This window comes from Triticum dicoccoides, chromosome 4A, assembly GCF_002162155.2.
Source record: "Triticum dicoccoides isolate Atlit2015 ecotype Zavitan chromosome 4A, WEW_v2.0, whole genome shotgun sequence".
Classification (NCBI taxonomy): Eukaryota; Viridiplantae; Streptophyta; class Magnoliopsida; order Poales; family Poaceae; genus Triticum; species Triticum dicoccoides.
Window position 1 is genome coordinate 665694997 of NC_041386.1, and position 22947 is coordinate 665717943.

Below are 22947 nucleotides of genomic sequence, written 5' to 3' on the forward strand. Positions count from 1 at the left end.
CTGCCACGGACAGTGGCCGCGAGGCCGGGATCGGCGGCCACGAGGAGAAAGCTCGAGAGGCTTGGCCTCTGCATCAATTTGCCCGCACGTTGCAGGTCCGCAAGAAACGCCTTGACTCTGCGGTACTTGTCTAATGATTTGGATTTGTGCAGCAAAATCCTTTGTTTTTATCTAGGAGTAATGCGATCAACAGAAAACTCTTGTATGTGGCTGGCGTGAGTTGGTTCCTTCCTCGAACCTACTCCCTACTCATGGGCTAATTTGGCATGGATTATGGGTTTAGTATTAGGCCATTTTAGCTGCGCTGGCGCGCTGCAGTCTCGAGTGACCGAATTATTTACACCAATTATGTTGACTTGTGAGTTTGTTACTGGTAGAATGCAATCGGTACGTCGACCAGCCGTATAGAAGACTAAGACTTTCAAGTTTCAATTCCTTGTGTTTGACGTGTCGTGTACGACGTCTTCAAACGTGCCTTTTATATTGAGTAATAAGCATGTGATGAGTACTCCGTACGTCTTGTTGGTTCCTCACTGCTCAACATATTTGGTATATATTTTATTTTGTGCGAAAAGGGTCTGAATCTATTATAAAAATTTCTTATGAAGCACAAAGCACATCAAACATAATGAAAATTACATAAAAAATCCTTAGACCATCAAATGTCCCATGCTGCCGTCAAAACTAGCGGTTGTCTCCACTATCTTACTCTCGAAATAGGCTTTCGCCCTGCTTTATAGATAAATTACTGGAGCCCGCTCCATCTTATTGATAAAATCTGGAAAGTCTTCATACGCGTGCCCCCAAAGATCAGTGCCCAGAGCCACAGTGGTTATCTTTGAACCCATGAAAGGATCCACAACACCTGTCACCATATCTCGTTATTACGCACACACGATGAACCTCGCCATCGAGGAGACGGCAGGAGGCTATGCCGGAGCTTCGCTGACTACGTCCAGACAGACAATCTTGAGGAGGATCGGAGCGGCATGCATAGGAACTGCGAATTCACAGCCTCATCAATGAAGCCTGGAAGATAGAATTTGCCCTAACCAGTAACCACCGAGGGGAAGGGGATAAATGTTGGGAAAGGAGCGAGGCACGAATGAAGGTGGTGGGTCGAGTCGATCCAACATACTTGGTATAGAACTTACACATACATGAGCTAGCTGAAGTAGTTAGTTCATTTACCAATTCACACCAGTTATGTTGAGCTAGTGGGTTTGTGAGGGGCGCTCGTCGATTTCAATTAGAGAAACCGCCCAAAGTTCGTTTCTACAAAGTGTACACAGATATACTTTCAAACAGCAAAATGGATCTAGGTATCATGCGCAGAGGAGAAAAATCCTGTCGTGTAAACTTTTGCTAGCTATCCAAGCAAACCAGACATATCCATTAGTACATATATGTTTGTTTCCAAAGGAGCACCAAGCAGTTGTAACAACAATCAAGGTCAGGAAGGGCTAACTTCGCAGCCATAGAGTAGTACCAACCATAGAGTAGTACGTAGCTTAGCAGCCGGAGAAGAATTGACTGTTTCAAGTCGTTGTGATGCAAAGTCGTCTCATCTTTTCCTTCAAATACTGATCACCATAACTTGGGATAGCTGACCACATGTGGCAATGCAAAGTCTCTTCTTCGTTTTGTCCCTTTGAACAGCATATTTGGTATAAAGTTCGCACGTACAAGAGCTAGCTGAAGTAGTCAGTTCTCACCAAACAGAAAATGGCAACCCCACTCACCTCGCTGCTCCTCTCTCTACCCCAACAATGGCAGCCCGTGCTCTTAGCACTTCTCTCCGTCGTTTCCCTCCTGCTGTGGACCAGGATCTCGTCCAAGAAAGGGCTCAAGCTGCCACCAGGCCCTGCGAGGGTGCCCCTCCTGGGCAACCTGCACCAGCTCGGCCCGATGCCGCATCGGACCCTGCGAGACCTGGCGCGGGTCCACGGGCCGGTGATGCAGCTGCAGCTCGGCAAGGCGCCGACTGTGGTGCTGTCGTCGGCGGAGGCGGCATGGGAGGCGCTCAAGGCTCATGACCTCGACTGCTGCACGCGGCCCGTGTCCGCGGGGACGAAGCGGTTGACCTACGACCTCAAGAACGTGGCGTTCGCGCCCTACGGCGCGTACTGGCGGGAGGTGCGCAAGCTCCTCACCGTCGAGCTCCTCAGCGCGCGCCGCGTCAAGGCGGCGTGGTACGCACGCCATGAGCAGGTATGCCGTATGCCGTATGCCTAGTCACGGTGCACCGAAAATGGTCTACCTTCTGCACTTTTATTGACTCGATCAAGATGATCCAGCCACGTAGAGCTTACGTACATCCGGTATCGGCAGTCAAACAAGCATAGTCTATCTGGTTACTTAAATGTTGTATATTGTATTTATGATTAGGTGGAGAAACTGATGAGCACACTGAGGCGTGCGGAAGCAAAGCCGGTGGCGCTGGACGAGCACATCTTGAGCCTCTCCGATGGTATCATCGGCACGGTAGCGTTCGGCAACATCTATGGCAGTGATAAGTTCTCCCAAAATAATAGTTTTCAGGCAGCGCTCGACGATGTTATGGAGATGCTATCCAGCTCCGGCTCCTCCGCTGAGGACTTGCTCCCCGGAGTCGTTGGCCGCCTTGTTGACCGCGTAACCGGATTCATAGCCCGCCGTGAGCGAATATTCACACAGTTAGACGCCTTCTTTGAGATGGTCATCGAGCATCACCTGGACCCTAAGCGTGTGCTGCCTCACAATGGCGGCGACCTCATTGACGTCCTCATCGACCTCTGGAAGAAACCACGTGGCACATTTAGCTTCACCAAGGACCACGTCAAGGCCGTAATCTTTGTAAGTTGTAATAATTCAACACTTACAGTCCATGCATAGATTCCTAAGAAAAGAAATCAAAGCTGGTAATAACATTAATCATTGACATGGCATTTATGATGTGCAGTCGACGTTCGTTGCTGGCATTGACACTAGTGCAGCAACGATTATGTGGGCGATGTCGGAGCTGGTCCGGAAGCCGCGCGTGCTCAAGAAGGTGCAGGACCATATTAGGGCCTTGGTGGGAGGCAACAAGAGAGTGGAACCAGAAGACATGCCCAAACTCAGCTACCTCAGGATGGTGGTGAAGGAGACCTTGCGGCTGCACCCGGCAGCACCGCTTCTACTGCCAAGGGAGACCATGAGAGACATCAAGATCGGTGGGTATGACGTGCCGGCCAAGACACGGATCTATGTGAATGCATGGGCCATCGGCAGAGACCCGATAAGCTGGTCTAATGACCCAGATGAGTTCAACCCTGATAGGTTTGAAGTAAATGACATAGACTTCAAAGGTGAGCATCCAGAGCTGATGCCGTTTGGCGCAGGGCGGCGGATATGCCCAGGCATCTCCATGGCCATGGCCACCATTGAGTTTACGCTCGCCAATCTGCTCTTCAGTTTTGAGTGGGCGCTCCCAGAGGGGACGACAATAGATGATGTGAACATGGAGGAAGAAGGAAGGCTCATCTTGCACCGAAAGGAGCCACTCGTACTCGTTCCCACCTCATACCACCTCGACCTTTAATAGAGTGCCACCACCATGCCATATGCGGCCTATTAAAGATGGAAACATCCTGGACTAGTGTCTCAGCAAAATGCCGTATGCACAAGTTGGCCAATTTTCTTATTTCATGTAAAAGTGGCAGTAAAGTGGACCTTTTTCTTTATCTTATAAAAACTGAAATTACTCACATATATTTACTGCCGCCAAATCTACAATGACACCTAGACATATCATTTTGTCGCTTGAATTACTCTGAATGTTCCGAAACAAAATCGAATTACCCCTGCTACATTTTCAGGATGGCTTTGAGTACACGGCAGCATTATCATACATATTGCTTAATTAGGTGGCATATACACATCTCCTAGGACACACACATATTTATTCATAGACCTAGTAAGGAAAACCCAGAGCCGTCTTACATTAGATCTTAATATTTCAGCGTTCTTACTGACGTGGCATTTCATTGACTAAGAGTAGCCAAGAAATGAGGTTACATTTTTTGCTATTTAGGTACGTCATATAGGGAAAGCCAGCATTTGGTAAAGAAAAAGGGAACTAGGGGGAAGGATTGTCTAACACAAAATCACACATATTGTTCTGCGTAGGACACAAATATGCAACGGATAGAGTGAGTGAGTACAACAGAGCCATTGTGCCAGTGAGAGTAACCTCCTGTAAGACAATAGGTTTGGGGGAAACCGGCACAACCCTCTAGGGATGGCCTATCACATATATATAATGAGGTGGTATACAATGTTACAGTATACATATGTAAATACAGAAGCTATACAGTCTAACACCCTCCCTCAATCTTAGCCACTTCTTAAAGAATCTAGAAGGGTAAGATTGCGCCTGCAAGCCTCAAACTGTGGTAAAGGCAATGGCTTGGTGAAGATGTCTGCAAGTTGATCCTTGGAAGAAATAAACTTGATCTGTAGTTGCTTCTGAGAGACACGTTCACGCACAAAGTGATAGTCAACTTCAATGTGTTTCGTTCGGGCATGGAATACCGGATTTGCAGAAAGGTATGTAGCACCGATGTTATCACACCAAAGAACAGGAGGCTGTGATTGGGATATACCCAACTCCCGGAGCAAAGACTGTACCCAGATAATCTCCGAAGTGGCATTGGCCACAGCTTTATACTCAGCCTCAGTACTGCTACGCGAGACAGTGGCCTGTTTTCGAGCACTCCAGGCAATCAGGTTAGAGCCAAAGAACACAGCATAACCCCCCGTGGATCGCCTGTCATCTAGATTGCCAGCCCAATCTGCATCAGAATATGCTGAAAGACAGCCAGAGGATGACGGTCGAATATGCAACCCATGAGTCACCGTGAATCGAATGTAGCGCAAAATACGCTTAACATCAGACCAATGAGTATCACGGGGTGACTGCAGATACTGGCAGACTCGGTTAACAGCAAAGGAAATGTCCGGTCGTGCGATCGTCAAGTACTGAAGACCACCAATAATACTCCTATACTCCGTCGCATCAGAAGAAGATAGAAGCACACCATCAACAGCAGTGAGCTTGTCAGTGGCAGACATGGGTGTAGTCATCGGTTTGCACTTAAGCATCCCAGCTCGTTGCAACAAATCCAGAGAGTACTTCTTCTGCATCATAACAAGACCATCAGCCCGAGAAGTAACCTCCACACCAAGAAAGTAGTGAAGCTTCCCAAGGTCCTTGACCGCAAAATCAGCACCAAGCGAGCGAACAAGCGTAGTAGCAGCCGACTGAGAGGAGCTGACCAAAATGATATCATCGACATAGACCAACAAGTACATAGTAACCTCAGGCCTCTGTAGAAGAAACAGTGAGGAGTCAGCAGTTGATGATGCAAAAACATGAGCACGAAGAGCCATTGCAAGACGAGCATGCCAAGCACGAGGAGCCTGCTTCAGACCATAAAGTGCCTTGGACAGACGACAGAGATGATCAGGGCGATCCGGATCAGAGAAACCCGGAGGCTGGCGCATATAGACCTCCTCCTCCAACACACCATGAAGGAAGGCATTTTGAACATCAAGCTGATGAAGAAACCAACCTCGAGTAACGGCAAGAGAGAGAAGAAGCCTGATAGTAGTAGGCTTGACCACTGGACTGAAGGTGTCTTCATAGTAAAGACCAAAACGTTGTCGAAAACCACGGGCAACCAGACGAGCTTTGTAGTGCTCAATGGATCCATCAGAATGCCTCTTCACTTTAAAAATCCATTTAGAATCAATGACATTAACCCGTGATGGTGGAGGAACAAGAGTCCATGTCTGATTGCGAATGAGAGCTTGATACTCCTGCTCCATGGCCTCTCTCCAATGAGGAATGCGCATAGCAGCTTGATACGTGCGTGGCTTGGAGGATGGATCTGCAAGAGCAGCAGACATGCAGGCAGCTAACCAGGCAACTGTTCCATCATGACGTTGCTTAGGCTGAAAAATGCCACTCCGGCTGCGCGTATGTGGACGTAGAGCAGCAACAGGAGCCATCAAAGTCGAGGGCGATGGAGACGGCGCGGTCGGCGAAGAGCCAGACGTCGCCTCAGGAGAGCCAGTACCGAACGGCTCCGGGCTGTAGGAGGCCAAAACCGGCCTGGGCGAAGCGGGCCCTGATGACAGTGGCCCAGAGGCCATGGGCGAACCGAGGACGGGCGAGGCCGGCTGCGGTGACGACGGCCCAGACGCCCTGGGCGAGACGAGGGCGGGCGAGGCCGACCCCGGTGACGACGGCCCAGACGCCCTGGGCGAGACGGGGGCAGGTGAGGCCGGCCCAGTCGCCGCTAGCGTGACCGGGGTCGCGGGGCACGACTGTGGCGATGCCGGCCCAGAAGCCAGAGGCGACGAAGCGGGCGGCTGGACCGGGGCAGCGATCGGTCGTGCATGGGCACGGGGACCGAGACCATGCAGGGGCGCCATATGATCGTCATGCACAGCTGAAGGTGCCGACGAGAAAAGCGATGGCGACGAAGGAGGCGATGGCGCCTCTAAAATCTCCAAACGAGCCCCAGGACCAGTGCCTGCACCATGGTTAGGTAACAACATAGGAGAATATGCAACATCATCAAATTGGTCAGAAGCAACAGAGGATGAATGCATGGGTGGTGGTTCGGCAGTGGACACGGGGAGTTTGGCAAAGGGAAATACATGCTCATCAAACACAACATCCCGAGAGATGTAGACACGATTAGTGGGCACATGAAGACATTTGTATCCTTTATGAAGAGAGCTATAACCAAGAAAAAAACACTTCTTGGAACGAAACTCGAGGTTGCGCTTGTTATATGGACGGAGATGGGGCCAGCAAGCACACCCAAACACCTTGAGAAAGGTGTAGTCCGGTTGTTCATTAAGGAGAACTTCAATGGGAGTCTTCATGTGCAAAACACGAGTGGGAGTACGATTGATGAGAAAACATGCAGTGGTGAAAGCATCACTCCAAAACCGAAACGGAACAGATGCATGGGCCAAAAGAGTAAGACCAGTTTCAACAATGTGACGATGCTTACGTTCTACTGAACCATTCTGCTGATGTGTATGTGGACATGCTAAACAGTGAGCGATCCCAAGCGACTGAAAAAAGGAGTTGAGGTTGCAATACTTGCCGCCCCAGTCCGACTGAACATGAACAATTTTGTGCTTGAGAAGGCGTTCAACATGTTTTTGAAACTGAACAAAAATGTCAAACACATCAGATTTATATTTGATAAGATAAAGCCAGGTGAAGCGACTGTAAGCATCAACGAAACTGATATTTAAATACATTATAACTGAGCACTAATCCAGCCCTCTCAGGCCATTAGAGGTTTTAACCGTTAGATCTGTTGTTTCGGCCTTTACTGTCCATTGGATGTTGTTCTGGACCCCATGATCTATGTTTTTTTTGAGGGGTTCCCCATGAGCTATGTACGCTGACCACATAGCGATCAATTGGAGTGGGCCGCTGCTCCGGGAATTATTTTGGACGTATTCTGTGAATTTGGGCCAAATGGGCTAGGTGTCGCTGCACAGGCGCCGATCTCCTTGGTCGATGCGGTCCCTTGGGAAGCGCAGGTGTGGCTCGACGAGCAGTCCGCTCGATTGGCATCTTAGACCGGTCCATGGGGAGGCGAGGTTGTAGGCGAAGCGGCGGTGGACTGTTCGGTGATGAATCCATCAATCAATCTTCAGTTTCTGGAAGCATTCATCACAATTGATGTGCGCCACTCACCGGCTGCAATTAAATGGAGGTGTGCGTACCTTTTTCTTCCTACCTTTTCCTAGAGATCCCAATTCCCTCCAGGTTATCTTCAGCTCCATCCCCATGATTTTTTCATGTCCGGTCTTGCTGGATCTCTGCTGCTTGCCGCAAAATACTAGGGCCGCTGGAGTTCCTATGCACGCTACTTTCCAATATGGCCGCTGCGTTACTCCACCAGTCACTTGAGAGGATCTGAGATGGTCATGCGCGGTGGATCCAGAGTTTTTTTAATGGAGCACCTTGTCGTCATATTGCTCTATCGAAACCTCTGAAAAAACCTCCAACGACTGTTTGTTGGTGAGCTCCGATACACTTCTGCAATTCTCAGATTCTTCAATCAGCATTTTGTTTGATCTGAAACATCAGTTATACTTGTTTGCTTCATGTACTTATTTTTTTGGTTCTGTATATCTGCAATAACTTACGAATCACACTAGTGCAGAACCGGGCAATAGCACCGGTTCGTAAGGCCCTGTAGTGCCGGTTACATAACCGGCACTAAATTGTGGTCACTAAAGGCCCCCCCCTCCCTTAGTACCGGTTCAGCACGAACCGGTGCTAAAGGGCAACCACGTGGCACGAGCCAGCTCCGGGGGCCTGGAGCCCTTTAGTACCGGTTGGTAAGACCAACCGGTACTATAAGGTTTGGGGTTTTTTTAGTTTTATGATTTCTTTTTCATTTAATTTTGTGTTTCCATTTTATTTCTTTTTCGTTTGCTGGTATTTTACGAGAACCAATCATGCATATATATATCATCAATGTCTCACAAACCATCATATTAATTAATTTACACATACACACATGTATAGCCATATACAATTTCTCCTACATATGCATGTTGCCTTTGGAGCTAGTGGCATTAGCCTATATTGGTGCCTTCGGAGCACGATGACAATTGGAAGTGGTTTTCATGAGGGCGGTAGCGGGTAATAGTATTCTCCCTTCGGATTTATGACCTGGTCGAGCAAAAATCCCGCTATTTCCTCTTGAAGTGCTTCTACGCGCTCCGTTTCTAGGAGCTTCTCCCGCACCTCTCTGAACTGTTAAGAAGGAGATCAATATGTTAGTTGTGTGACTAGATATTGATAATGGTGTAAAAATTGTAAATAGTGTTTTGACAAGCGTACCCATTCCTGTCTTTGAGATCTGCTCCTTTCGGACGCCATCATGCGAATGTTCTCGCAAACGCAGAATGCACACAGATCAGTCCCCTGCGCCTACTTCAGGGCCTTTACGAGAATGGAATTTGATCAGATAATAATTAATCAAGCATGATAATTAAAGAGATGGCAGCTAGCTAGCTAGCTAGTACTACTTAATTACTTACGTTGGGTCGAAATCATTGAAGCTTTTGTTTCCATTCGCCTTCCGTGACGGCGATGAACCTTGCCCAAGCCCTGCCCGCCGACAAAGAAAATGAATAAAGGGGTTATTAAATAGTTCATATCATGAAATGACGAACTAAATAGGCCGAGATATATAGTTAATAATGATTGAAATTACCTGTTGACTATCCCATACAAGATGTTATAGTCAGTTTTTTCTGAGATTAGTGAGTCCAGTACTTCAACTGTTCCGGCGTCAACTTTAATGATATACAAGACCCAGTGAAATCTGCATGCACACACGTTTGCATGTCTTAATTAAGCGGCATATGTAAGCAAAAACATGTAGCTAGCTAGTAGGCAAAAACAGAGAATTTGTAGTACAAGACAGTGTGACTCACTGGAAGTTGTAAGGAACTAGTATATCTTCATTGTATTTGAGGCGCTTCAAGAACTCTAGCATGCTGTCCTCTACGGCCTTTTGATGACGTGCATCTATCTTTCATGTGTATTCATTAACGGTGTTTGGGTCAATGAACCCAATGCCATAGGTCCACCTTTTCTCATTTCATACATCTTCATCCTGCATATAATACCACAGAAAAGAATATAGTGAGGATAATTACAGGTAATGATTGATCAAAAGGATCACTACAGCTAGCTTGAGACTTAAATTACAGAAAGAAATCACTTACAGACAATAGCAACTAACGATAGATTTGTCGAGTGCGTCTTGATTTTATAACTGAAACAGTTCAGAATACTCAACGGACAGAGCTTTCTCATGGTAGTAATGCCCCTCCTTGACATTCACCATGAGGGACACTCCATCGCAAATCTTGGTAATGTTCATGTACCATTGATGCAATTCATACATTCTCGTTGGGAGGTTCTTGACCTTGTCTGGCGCGACCAAAGGTTGGCCCCGGACATATTTCCGTTTTATTTCATCCTCTCTAAGCAAAGGCATGGGCTCGATCTCGAGGAGTTGTCCAACAGTGATGTTGAGAACTTCAGCCTGCATTATATGCTCCTCCGTTATTACCACATTGCCCACCTCGGGAACGTGCACTGTTTGCCCACAATAATATTGGGCGCGCGTACTGTCACCTGTTGTTGGCACAACAAGCGAGGGGATCAATTGCGCCGCCTGTTCTCCCAGCTGGGGAATGGTTTTCCCGCATTTTTTGGCAGCTGCTTCTTGTTTGCTCGATCCCGATGTAGACGTGCTCGCCTCCCTTTGTAGACGTGCTCGATTTAACTTCCTGATGTGGCGCTCATAGTCTGTGTCAACAGGCTTGGGAGCTGGTGGTTGAGCCATACGAATGAAGTGGTCAATCGTTTCCTCAGGCACTTTCTCCCTTGGCGGCGGTGGCGGTTTCGGTGCAAAATGGGCTTCCACCTCAGCCTTCGATAATGCTGTGATTTCCTCCTCGGACCTGTCATAAGACCTCTGCGGAAGAGGCTTGAGGCTTGGACCATATTTATATCGCTTGCCTCCGCCTGTACTTCCTGTACTACCTCGACTCGTACCGCTATGCACCATAGCTGCGGGGTGTCTCTTCTGCGATTGCTGAGGCGGCGGAGACGGCTAACGGGGCTGAGTTGGACGAGGAGGAGTGGCCTGAGGTTGTGCCGGACTTGGAGGAGGAGTGGACGTCTGACGCTGTGGCGGACTTGGAGGAGCAGGATTGTCCTGACACTTTGCCGGACTTGGAGGAGGAGGAGTGGCCTGACACTTTGCCGGACTTGGTGGACTTGCAGGAGCGGGAGTCTGCTGACTCGGTGGCGGACTTCGACGAGGACTCGGCTGACGCGGTGTCGGTGGCCTTCGAAAGATGATGCAATCCTTTTTCCATAGGAGGATACGATGTTTGGCCTCTCCGAGAAAGCGCTCGCCGTCACCTCCAGCAATGTCAAGCTGTAGCTCCGAATATGGTGGGTCCACCACCTCATCAACAAAGACACGAACATAGCCCACTGGAATCGGGTTGCAATGGAAGGTTGCCTCGGGGGGATTTGTAAAAGCAAAGCCGTCCGCCACCTTCATGGATATGTTCTTCATTTTGACGTGTAGCTCGCAGTTAGTGTTCTCTGTGATGTCATCCACGGGGTATCTACCCAGCATTGCGCGTCCGGGACGGAACCCACGCTGCTTCTCGGCATGGATGGGCCGGTGCTATCCAATGCTGGATCATCCGCTAGCTGCTGCAGCTGCTGAGACCCCCTTTGATGGGTAAGTGAGTCGATCTGCTCCTGCTCCCGGTGGAATTTGACTGCCAATTCCGCTTGACTTGCTTCTAGGCCTTGAAGGCGTTCATAGTTCCGCTTCCTCTGCTCCTCCTCCATCTTCCTCTTCTTCTCCTCCGCAATCTTCTTTCTCGCATGGGTTCTGTAGTCGATGTTCCATTCTGAAAACCCCTCATACCACGGAATAGCGCCCTTGCCTCGTGTTCTTCCCGGGTGTTCAGGATTTCCCAGGGCACGCGTAAGCTCGTCGTTCTCTCTGTTGGGCTGGAACACCCCCGATCGTGTCTCTTCTATTGCAACAAGTATCGCATCGTCGGCTCCCTTCAGACTTTCCCTCGTCGAAACATTGCCTGTCTCCGGGTCCAACTCCCCCCCATGCGCATAGAACCAAGTCCTGACCCTGGGGGGCCAGCTCTTAGTAGCCGGAGTGACACCTGCATCCTCCATCTCTTTCTCAGACTTATCCCACTTAGGCATTGCAATGCCACCGCATAGCCACCTCGCCCCATCTTATGGAACTTATCCTTTTTTCCGGCATTCTTCTTGTTTATTCTCGACCGTTCCTTAGCTAATTCCGAATCCTTGAATTTCACGAAATCGTCCCAATGATCATGTTGGTTCTCTAGTGTTCCCTTGAATACTGGAGTCTTCCTTCCTCCCTTGACGTACTTCTTCCATTCACGATTCTTGTGGTTCTTGAATGCAATCGCCATCATCCTAAGAGCAGCCTCCTTGACTTTATGCACATCTACTTCTGTGAAATGATCTGGTAGGGTGAAATGTTCCATGAGAGTATCCCAAAGCAGATCTTTTTGATTCTTGTCGACAAAAGTAACATCTGAACGTGGAGCAGCGTCCTCTTTGCCTTTTTGTCTTTTGTCTTTTGCTGGCTCTCTCCATTCTTGAAGGGAGATCGGGAGTTGGTCCTTCACAAGAACTCCGCACTGACGAACGAACTTGTCCGCAATCTTCTTAGGCGCTAATGGTTTGCCAGTAGGGCTGCATGCCTCGATATTGTACTTTACGCCCGGCTTCAACTTTTTGTTCGGGCCTCGTTTCGTCATTTTGCCTGAAGATTTGCTCGATTCGGATGGCTGAAAGAACAAAGATCGATTCATTAATATATCTTCAAGTCATTTAAAACATGTGATGATCACCAGATGCCTGCTTATATAAATATATATACCTCGCCGGTCTTTGTTGTTTCAGGATCAACATGTTCTTCGTCATCGTCATAATCGTAGTTCATGACTTCATCAATTTGGTCGTCGCGATCGAATATCATATCACCCTCTCCGGTGTTGTTTAGAAATTCGGAGCCTTCATAATCTTCTTCATTCTGATTATCATCTGGCCCGCGTATCATATCGAACATGGTCTGTTCTCCCTCTGTGTCGGTATTGTCTGCCATAGCTTTTGTTTAACTAATCCAAAAGAAATATAAAACAATTTAGTATTCAAATTACATCGTCTCGAATAATAGATATAATCTCGAATACATCGTCTAGAATAATAGATATAATCTCGAATACATCGTCTCGAATTTCATATAATATTGAATAGTTATCACTGGCTATTAGCTAACAAAGATCGAATACTACAGAAGAATCGAGGACACTCGCGGTTCCTCCGGCGCGGGCGGTGGACACCCAAAGAGAAGGAACCCTCACAGGATCATAGCTGAACTGAGATCCCCGAAGAAACTACCACGTATTGGAGAACCTGCCGCCCTCTAACGCAACCATGTAGCGATGGACGTGCTCGTCCTCCTCCCTGACACGGCGTCGTACCACCTCCGGCGGGGCCGGGTCCCTCCGCACCGAAACTGGCCCACGCGAACGCCACCAAACGAGATTAGGGTCGACGACGGGACCCGGGGCCGGGTTCCTCATCAAGCGGCGCGCCCCTCCAGGCAGCACCTCCCAGTGCCAGCCCGGCGGAGCCCAGTCCCGGACATGGGTCGGCTGGACGTCGTCGCGGACGGGTCGACGGCGAGGATGCGGGCCGGGCACGTCGAGAACAAATACTAGCTATATGCCCGCAAAAAGTAACATTTTTTTAATGATTGGATTTTGATAACTAAAATTTCTAACATTTCTATATAACACTAATTATGCTAATCTAAATAATCTAAATAACACTAAAATTTCTAACATTTCTAACATTTCTATATAACACTAATTTCTAACATTTCTATATAACACTAATTTCTAATTGATTAAACACTAATTATATCCATCTAACATGCATTCATACATATATAATAGTGAAAAAATAATAATCTAAATAATCTAAACTAATTAAACATACAAAATACGTGTGTGTGTGTGTACTAATTAAACACTAATTATCTAAACTAATTAAACATACAAAATAATAATCTAAATAATCTAAACTAATTAAAGACTAATTATCTAAACTAATTAAACATGCATGCTTGTGTGTGTGTACGGGCTCGGGGAGGGCTCACAGCGGGCGAGGGCGACGGTGAGGCGATGTCGAGGCGAGGCGACGGCGAGGCGACGGCCGGGGCGGCGACGGCGGGGACGGCGCGACGGGGACGGGGACGGCGCGACGGGGACGGGGACGGCGCGACGGGGACGGGCCCGGGGCGGCGACGGGGACGAGGGCGACGACGGGGACGGGGGCGGCGACGGGGACGATCGAGGGCGGCGGCGATGGCGACGGAGACGGAAACAAAGGAACGAACAGAGAGGGAAACTGAAATTTTTGTAGCCATTGTATATATAGAAGGCACCTTTAGTACCGGTTGGAGCCACCAACCGCTACTAAAGGCCTGTTTTGGCCAGGCCAAGCGGCGGGAAGCTACCCCCTTTAGTACCGGGTGGTGGCACAAACCGGTACTAAAGGCCCCCCCTTTAGTACCGGTTTGTGCCACGACCCGGTACTAAAGGGGGTGCGCTGGCGCAGGTGTGGTGCGGCAAGTTTAGTCCCACCTCTCTAGTCGAGGGGTTACCGCACTGGTTTATAAGCCCCAGTGTGGTAGCTCTCTCGAGCTCCTCTCCTAACCAGGCCTACTGGGCCTACCTGTCTTCTTTGCCTAGTGGGCCTACTCGGCCTTCGCGGGCCCGCATCCTGGCCCAACGAAAGGTTGTCTCGCTAGTCGTATGCAGGCCGCTTTGGCCCAGTAGGCGGGCTTTTTTTAGCTTTATTTTTTTGTTTTATTTATTTTTGAGTTGTTTTTTGCTGTATTTAGAGTTTTTTTGTGAATATTTTTGCTTTAGGTACAAAAAATTACAAACTTTCTGTTAGTGCCGGTAGATTTCAAATTTGAATAGTTTAAATTTTGAATTATTTGAAATTTGTGTGAATCACTAGTTTGTGAATAACTTAACTTTGAAAAAAGTTTTTTCAGTGATTCTTTTTTTTTATGTTTAATATTAGTGTGTTTTATCATTATATTCAATTTAGTAATGCTTAGGTTATTTAAAAAATGAAATGCCTTTGTAACAGTTCAGTTTTCGTCGGAAACCCTGATACTTCGAAAGAGATTGTCCATTTTGTACACGAAGTGCATCCAGTTTTTGCCGTAACCCTCTCTACTTTTTTGCACATGCTATTTGTATGAAATGCATGAAAAGAATTTGTTTGCACATAAAATTTCTTCGCGTTTCAAATGCCAAAACACATAACTACCCTAACTATTACAGACATTCCCTCCTGGGTGTGAAACACAGAAGAAAGTGATGATGAAGCCGATCACATCCCAGATCTTTGGGTGTGAAACTTTTTCTTCGCGTGTGTCCATTTGCGTCGTAACCATGGAAAATCTTCATCATTTAACGGGATGCTCGGGTCAATATTCACTGTGAATGGAGCAATTTCATCAAACTTTTCATAATCTTCCGACTTGTCTGTCTTGTCGTCCACTCCCACGATGCTTTTCTTCCCAAAAAGAACTATGTGCCGCTTTGGCTCATCGTACGATGCATTCGCTTCCTTATCTTTTCTTTTTCTTGGCTTGGTAGACATGTCCTTCACATAGAAAACCTGTGCCACATCATTGGCTAGGACGAATGGTTCGTCTGCATACGCAAGATTGTTGAGATCCACTGTTGTCATTCCGTACTGCGGGTCTTCCGTTACCCCGCCTCGTGTCATATTGACCCATTTGCACCGAAACAAAGGGACCTTTAAACCACGTCGATAGTCAAGTTCCCATATGTCCTGTATATAACCATAATATGTTTCCTTTCCCGTCTTGGTTTCTGCATCAAAGTGGACACCACTCTTTTGGTTGGTGCTCTTCTTATCTTGGGCGATCGTGTAAAATGTATTACCATTTATCTCGTACCCTTTGAAAGTCATTATATTCGAAGATGGTAACTGGGACAGCAAGTATAGGTCATCTTCAATAGAGGTGTCATGCATGGTACGTGTCTGCAACCAGTTGGCGAAACTCCTGGTTTGTTCACGTGTAATCCAGTCATCAGACCGCTCCGGGTGTTTGGAGCGTAGCAAATTCTTGTGTTCATCCATATACGGAGCCACCAAGGTGGAATTCTGTAGAACTGTGTAGTGTGCTTCAGTGAGAGAATGTCCGTCCATACATATTATTTGTTCCCCTCCTAGCGTGCCTTTTCCATCCAGTCTGCCCTTATGCCGCGATTCAGGAACACCAATCGGCTTAAGGTCAGGAATAAAGTCAATACAAAACTCAATGACCTCCTCATTTTGATGGCCCTTGGAGATGCTTCCTTCTGGCCTAGCACGATTATGAACATATTTCTTTAAGACTCCCATGAACCTCTCAAAGGGGAACATATTGTGTAGAAATACAGGACCCAAAATGTTAATCTCTTCGCATAGGTGAACTAGGACATGCGTCATGATGTTGAAGAAGGATGGTGGGAACACCAACTCGAAACTCACAAGACATTGCACCAAATCATTCTGTAACCTTGGTACGATTTCTGGATCGATTACCTTCTGAGAGATTGCATTGAGAAATGCACATAGCTTCACAATGGCTAATCGAACATTTTCCGGTAGAAGCCCCCTCAATGCAACCGGAAGCAGTTGCGTCATAATCATGTGGCAGTCATGAGACTTCAGGTTCTGTAACTTTTTCTCTGCCATGTTTATTATTCCCTTTATATTCGACGAGAAGCCAGACGGTACCTTAATACTGAGCAGGCATTCAAAAAAGATTTCCTTCTCTTCTTTGGTTAGAGCGTAGCTTGCATGACCCTGATGTACGTCGTCTTCTCCGTGCATACGTTGCTGGTCCTCCCGTGCCTCAGGTGTATCTTTTGTCTTCCCATACACGCCCAAGAAGTCAAGCAGGGTCACGCAAAGATTCTTCGTCACGTGCATCACGTCGATTGCGGAGCGGACCTCTAGGTCTTTCCAATATGGCAGGTCCTAAAATATAGATTTCTTCTTCCACATGGGTGCGCGTCCGTCCGCGTCCTTCGGAACAGGTTGTCCGCCAGGACCCTTTCCAAATATCACCTTCAAATCCTTGACCATATCATGTACATCAGCACCAGTACGGTGGCGAGGCTTCGTCCGGTGATCCGCCTCACCTTTGAAAAGCTTGCCTTTCTTTCTTACGGGATGCCTGCTCGGAAGAAATCAACGATGTCCCAGGTACACATTCTTCTTACAACTCTTCAAATGTATACTGTCGATATCATCCAAATAGTGCGTGCATCCATGGTATCCCTTGTTTGTCTGTCTTGAAAGGTTACTGAGAGCAGGCCAATCATTGATGGTCACGAACAGCAACGCCTTTAGGTCAAATTCTTCCCCATGTGCTCATCCCATGCACGTACACCTGTTCCATTCCACAGTTGTAAGAGTTCTTCAACTAATGGCCTTAGGTACACATCAATGTTGTTGCCGGGTTGCTTAGGGCCTTGGATGAGCACTGGCATCATAATGAACTTCCGCTTCATGCACAACCAAGGAGGAAGGTTATACAAACATAGAGTCACAGGCCAGGTGCTATGGTTGCTGCTCTGCTCCCCAAAAGGATTAATGCCATCTGCGCTTAAACCAAACCATATGCTCCTTGCGTCATCTGCAAACTCCTTTCCGTACTTTCTTTCGATTTTTCTCCACTGCGACCCGTCAGCGGGTACTCTCAACTTTCCGTCTTTCTTACGGTCTTCTCTGTGCCATCGCATCGCCTTGGCATGCTCTTTGTTTTGGAACAAACGTTTCAACCGTGGTATTATAGGAGAATACCACATCACCTTGGCAGGAATCTTCTTCCTGGGGCGCTCGCCCTCGACATCACCAGGCTCATCGCGGCTGATCTTATAGCGCAATGCACCACATACCGGGCAAGCGTTCAAATCCCCGTACTCACCGCGGTAGAGGATGCAATCATTAGGGCATGCATGTATCTTCTGCACCTCTAACCCTAGAGGGCAGACAGTCTTCTTTGCTTCGTAGTACTCTCGGGCAATTCGTTGTCCTTTGGAAGCATATCCTTTATCATTACCAGCAACTTTCCAAATCCCTTGTCAGATACACCATTCTCTGCCTTCCATTGCAGCAATTCCAGTGTGGTGCCCAGCTTTTTCTTGTCACCTACGCAATTCCGGTACAACAATTTTTTGTGATCCTCTAACATGCGCTGCAACTTCTTCTTCTCCAAATCACTTGCGCAGTTTCTCTTTGCATCGGCAATGGCCCGACCTAGATCATCAACGGGCTCATCTGATGCCTCTTCTTCAGCTTCTTCCCGCATTTCCAGCTCAGCTTCTTCCCGCATTACCGGCTCAGCTTCTTCCCCCATTGTTGTATCATCGTATTCAGGGAACCCATGGCCAGGATAGCTGTCGTCGTCCTCTTCTTCTTCATTGTCTTCCATCATAACCCCTCTTTCTCCGTGCTTGGTCCAAACATTATAGTGGGGCATGAAACCGGACTCAAACAGGTGGACGTGAATGGTTCTTGACGTAGAGTAATTGTGACCATTCTTACAGCCAGCACATGGACAAGGCATAAACCCATCCGCCCGCTTGTTTGCCTCAGCCGCAAGCAGAAAAGTATGCACGCCTTCGACGAACTGGGGAGAGCATCGGTCATCGTACATCCATTACCGGCTCATCTTCATTACACAACACCGGATAGACCAAATTAATACAAGTTCATACAACACTTAAATGCAACAAACAAATAACTCTCTAGCTAAAGCATTTAAATGCAACTACAAATGCGATCAAGATCGCAACTAAGGTAACAATTGATCCAACAGCATAATGATACCAAGCCTCACTATCGATGGCATATTTTCTAATCTTTCTAATCTTCAAGCGCATTTTCTCCATCTTGATCTTGTGATCATCGACGACATCGGCAACATGCAACTCCAATTCCATCTTCTCCCCCTCAATTCTTTTCAATTTTTCTTTCAAGTACTCGTTTTCTCTTTCAACTAAATTTAACCTCTCGACAATAGGGTCGGTTGGAATTTCCGGTTCACATACCTCCTAGATAAAAATGGGCATAATTTAACCTCACTAACTTGATGGGCATAATTTGTCATAAACACGAAATGCAACAAATAGTTTTAAAAGAGAATATACCACATCCGAATCATAACAAGGACGAGGACCGACGGGGACGGATATCAAAACCATGGCACTATGTATAACAAACAACGTACGGGTAAGATGATATAAAATTTCATGAACAAGAGGCTCACCACAAGGTGGTGCCGGCGACGGGACGGTGCGGGTGATCGACGGTGGTTAGGACGGATATTTAGAAGGCACTAAGTAAACCACACCTACATATGCAAACTAAGTGTTATTTTTGACCTCAAATTGCATATAAATCAAATACTAGCACATATATATATTTCCTCCCAAATTACTAAACTCACAAATTAATAACTATATAAAGCATTGCAAGAGCTAATCTAGCAATGCGAGATGAAAGGACAAAGTTGCTAACCTTTGTGATCACTTGAATGGATGGGGGCCTTCAAATCTTGACAAATTTTGGGCAAAATGTGTGATGAGCTCGAGGGGAAGAGGAAGAACAGAGAGGAGATAGGAGAGGGGAAAGGGGGAAGAACAGAGCGAGCTGGACGAAGGGTTTATATGCAGGAGGACCGATAGTACCGGTTCGTGGCACGAACCGGTACTAAAGGTGCTGGAGGGGGCCCAGACTGACAACATCCTGCCACCACCCTCATTAGTACCGGTTCGTGGCACGAACTGGTGCTAAAGGTTAGCCACGAACCGGTACTAACGAGAGCGGCCCAGCTAGCCGTTGGAACCGGCACTAATGTATACATTTGTGCCGACTCTAATACAAACCGGCACTAATGTGCTTCACGTTTGACCCTTTTTCTACTAGTGTCACATGCCAAGTCAATTCTTAATTGTACAATTTTCTTCTGATAATAGTTTATTTGCTGCAAAAGAGGTTGCTTCTGTGCTTACAGGACATCACATGAGATGATAAGAAATCTCAAATGAAGATAGTAATTCAGCAAGGCCAGTGAGTCTACTCTGCGCAATATTTAGTAGCCTTGTAATTTATATGTACAGAAGGTGTCACTGTAGAAAGGGTGACCAAACTTTGATCATGTTGCTGTCAGATGGTATTTCCAAACCAGTTCAGCGATGTACGTTTCAGAGAATGTGATTGTTCTGTCGATTTAGTTTCTTATTTTTAATTGTAACTTCAATCTATGTGGTTTCGTTAATAAAATCGGGGTGAAATCCCTTCTTAAAAAGACTATTAAACTGACGTATGGGTGACGCCACATGTTTATTCGAATGATGTCGATTAGCATAGAATCTGTACATGGTTATGTTAGTGGTTCTCGAATTCGCAACATACTATGCCTTCTATAGGTGAATTGACCTTCCAACTAGAAGATGTCAATAAACAAAAGGGAAACAGTTAGAATAAAAGGCTCGGGACCCATACCTGTTAAGCGATGGAAACACACCGATCATCATATTGTATACTCCACTTGTGCTCTCCAATTTATTTGTTGTGTTTTTGTTGTATTCGGCATTGCTATTAGCCTGCCACAACCCGGTCGGGCACAGATTCTTTCCTGTTGGTTTCCAGCCAAGGTTAAAAATTCTTTGTTTTTTGTCTATTAGGCCGCCTTTTCATGCTATACATCATTGTCAGAGTTTTACTTGATTTCCAACGAACTATAGTAGAGGTGAGTTTTTGCAAGTTAATTTCATTATCACTAAAGGAAGATATGAACTAGAGTTGCGTAAAGGAAACTGTATAGATTATTTTTTTCATTTGCATGCATGTCTCATCTACATTATCCTCTGTTATTCTGTATTGACATCGTTGTTTATTCTTTATTAGTTTTTTTGCGGAATATTCTGTATAGTGATGTCTTTGGATCCATTATTTCCGGGTATGTTGCCAATTGGTTCTTGGAACTCCGTATAGTGATGTCTTTGGATCCATTATTTCCGCTTCCTTCAATCAATTAAATTTGAATACTTCGTATAGATAATATTACTCCACTTGACCATTCCACAACATGCTGAAGCACAAATTTTTTACATTTATGGTGCCAGACATTTGCAATTTGTTTAATAGCTCTTCTCATCTTTGCAGGAAACACAAGATCCACTTGCCAATATCACATGCCACATAGTTGTTGTTTCGGCTTTGGTTTTCCAAAAATTTTGCTAGCATAACTAGCTCTCAACTTTTTTGATGCACTGGGTAAATGCTTGATGTACTACTTATGTTGATAGACAAGGAAAATACTGAAGAGCTGATATGAACGGTTTTTCTAATGAACCATCGAAGTTACGTGCTTTCGTTCATATCGTGTTTCCATGTTATGTAGATTAACTTTGATTCCAAGTGGCATGCCCAGATGTGGACATAGTTCTGCCTAGCTGAAAAGAGTTTACGTATGAACCACCGACATATCTTTCTTGTGTCTCTTATAGAACAATTAAAGATCAACTAACACTTGGTTCTATGCACTGTGTACTTAAGGACCGTTTGGTTCCTCAGAAAGATTAGTTAACTATTGATAGATCTAAATGTAGCTTATTCCAAGTAGTAACTTTTTTGAAGTATTCATAAAGTTTTAACAAAAAAATATTGAATATTGTACCCACCTTTTGGTCTGTATTCTATGTAAACTCCTATCATTCTACTACAGAAATAGACGGGCGCAGCAACGCGCGCCAACCATGATCTAGTAATAATTATGACCACTGACAGAAGTCTGAGCAGGACCCCATACATCTGAAAACACAAGTTCTAAAGGATGTTTCACCTCACGACTGGACTCCGAAAAAGGAAGTTGATGACTCTTTCCCTGCTGACAAGCATCACACACTGCTACATCTTTATTGCTAGACACACTAGGAAGCTCATGACGACGCAAAACATGCCGGACAATAGGTGTGGCCGGGTGACCAAGACGAGCATGCCACTGTGATGAAGATACCCGAACTCCACTGAAAACGCGAGTGACCCCAGGATGCTCCAGACGATAGAGGCCCTGGCAGAGCCGCCCACTAAGAAGAATGTCCCTCGTGCCCCGATCCTTAATAAAAAGATCAAAAGGATGAAATTCACAAAGCACATTATTATCACGTGTGAGTTTAGGAACTGAAAGAAGATTACGTGTCACAGATGGAACTCGAAGAACATTGCGAAGCTGAAGACTCCTATTGGCATGTCTAGTGAGAAGCGATGCTTGACCAATATGAGAGATGTGCATACCTGCTCCATTGGCGGTGTGGATCTTGACGGAGCCATGATAGGGTTCACGAGTGTGAAGCTTCCCCATCTCGCTTGTCAGGTGCTCTGTCACCCCAGAGTCCATGTACCAATGTGGATCGATGGAGTAGGACTGAGTGTGTCCCTGTTGCTTCTGCGTCACCGGACGATCAGCCATGGCGACCTGACGGGCAAGGTTACGTGTATCCTTGCCGTCATTGCCAAGACCAAGAAAACTCCGCTGGAAGCGCTTGTGACACTTGGAGGCCCAGTGCCCATCGCGGCCACAAAGCTGACACACACGCTGACCGCCAGCCCCCGGTAATGTCGCAGTAGGAGGGGGGCCGAGGCGGGCGGTGGTGGCAGCCCCGAAGGAGCCCGGGATTATAAAGAGCAGCCACCCTTAGTGGCGGCGTTCATGGAGAGGGAGCCGTGGCTAGACTTGGAGTGACGCGCCTCGACGCGCTGCTCCGTGAGGAGAAGACGGGAGTAGACCTCATGTGCCATCATGGGAGTCGAGTTGCCCTGCTCGTTGATGATCTCAACCAAGGCATCATACTCCTCGTCGAGCCTGTTGACGATGAAGGAGTTGTACTCGGAGTCGGTGAGCGGCTGTCCAATGGAGGCCAACGTGTCAGCAAGGCCCTTGACCTTGTTGTGGAACTCCGTGGCCGTGGAGTCAAGCTTCTCACACTCGCCAAGCTGACGACGGAGTGCATAGACACGGGCCTGAGACTGCGCCGCAAAGGTGCGCTCAAGGATGGTCCAGGCCTCATGAGACATTTTGGCGAAAACAACAAGCCCGGCGACAGCCGGCGAGAGTGACCCCTGGATGGAGGAGAGGTTCGCCTGGTCCTGCCCTGTCCAGACGCGGTGGGCCG

General features: G+C 47.0%; 1 protein-coding gene across 1 annotated transcript; it reads left to right on the top strand.

Moving 5' to 3' along the window:
* The first annotated feature begins 1725 nt into the window (after positions 1-1725).
* Positions 1726-3613, top strand: LOC119289633 (4-hydroxyphenylacetaldehyde oxime monooxygenase-like). The gene is made up of 3 exons (XM_037568912.1): positions 1726-2211; positions 2389-2835; positions 2942-3613. The coding sequence occupies exons 1-3, from the start codon at positions 1726-1728 to the stop codon at positions 3560-3562; spliced, it is 1554 nt and encodes a 517-aa protein (XP_037424809.1). The 3' UTR covers positions 3563-3613.
* Positions 3614-22947: the final 19334 nt, after the last annotated feature.

What these genes read in the sequence shown, in the direction of transcription:
- LOC119289633 (XM_037568912.1), top strand. Translation starts at nt 1,726, where the DNA reads ATGGCAACCCCACTCACCTCGCTGCTCCTCTCTCTACCCCAACAATGG. An exon ending in GGTACGCACGCCATGAGCAG is followed by an intron (nt 2,212 to 2,388) that starts GTATGCCGTATG and finishes ATTTATGATTAG; the next exon opens with GTGGAGAAACTGATGAGCAC. An exon ending in ACGTCAAGGCCGTAATCTTT is followed by an intron (nt 2,836 to 2,941) that starts GTAAGTTGTAAT and finishes TATGATGTGCAG; the next exon opens with TCGACGTTCGTTGCTGGCAT.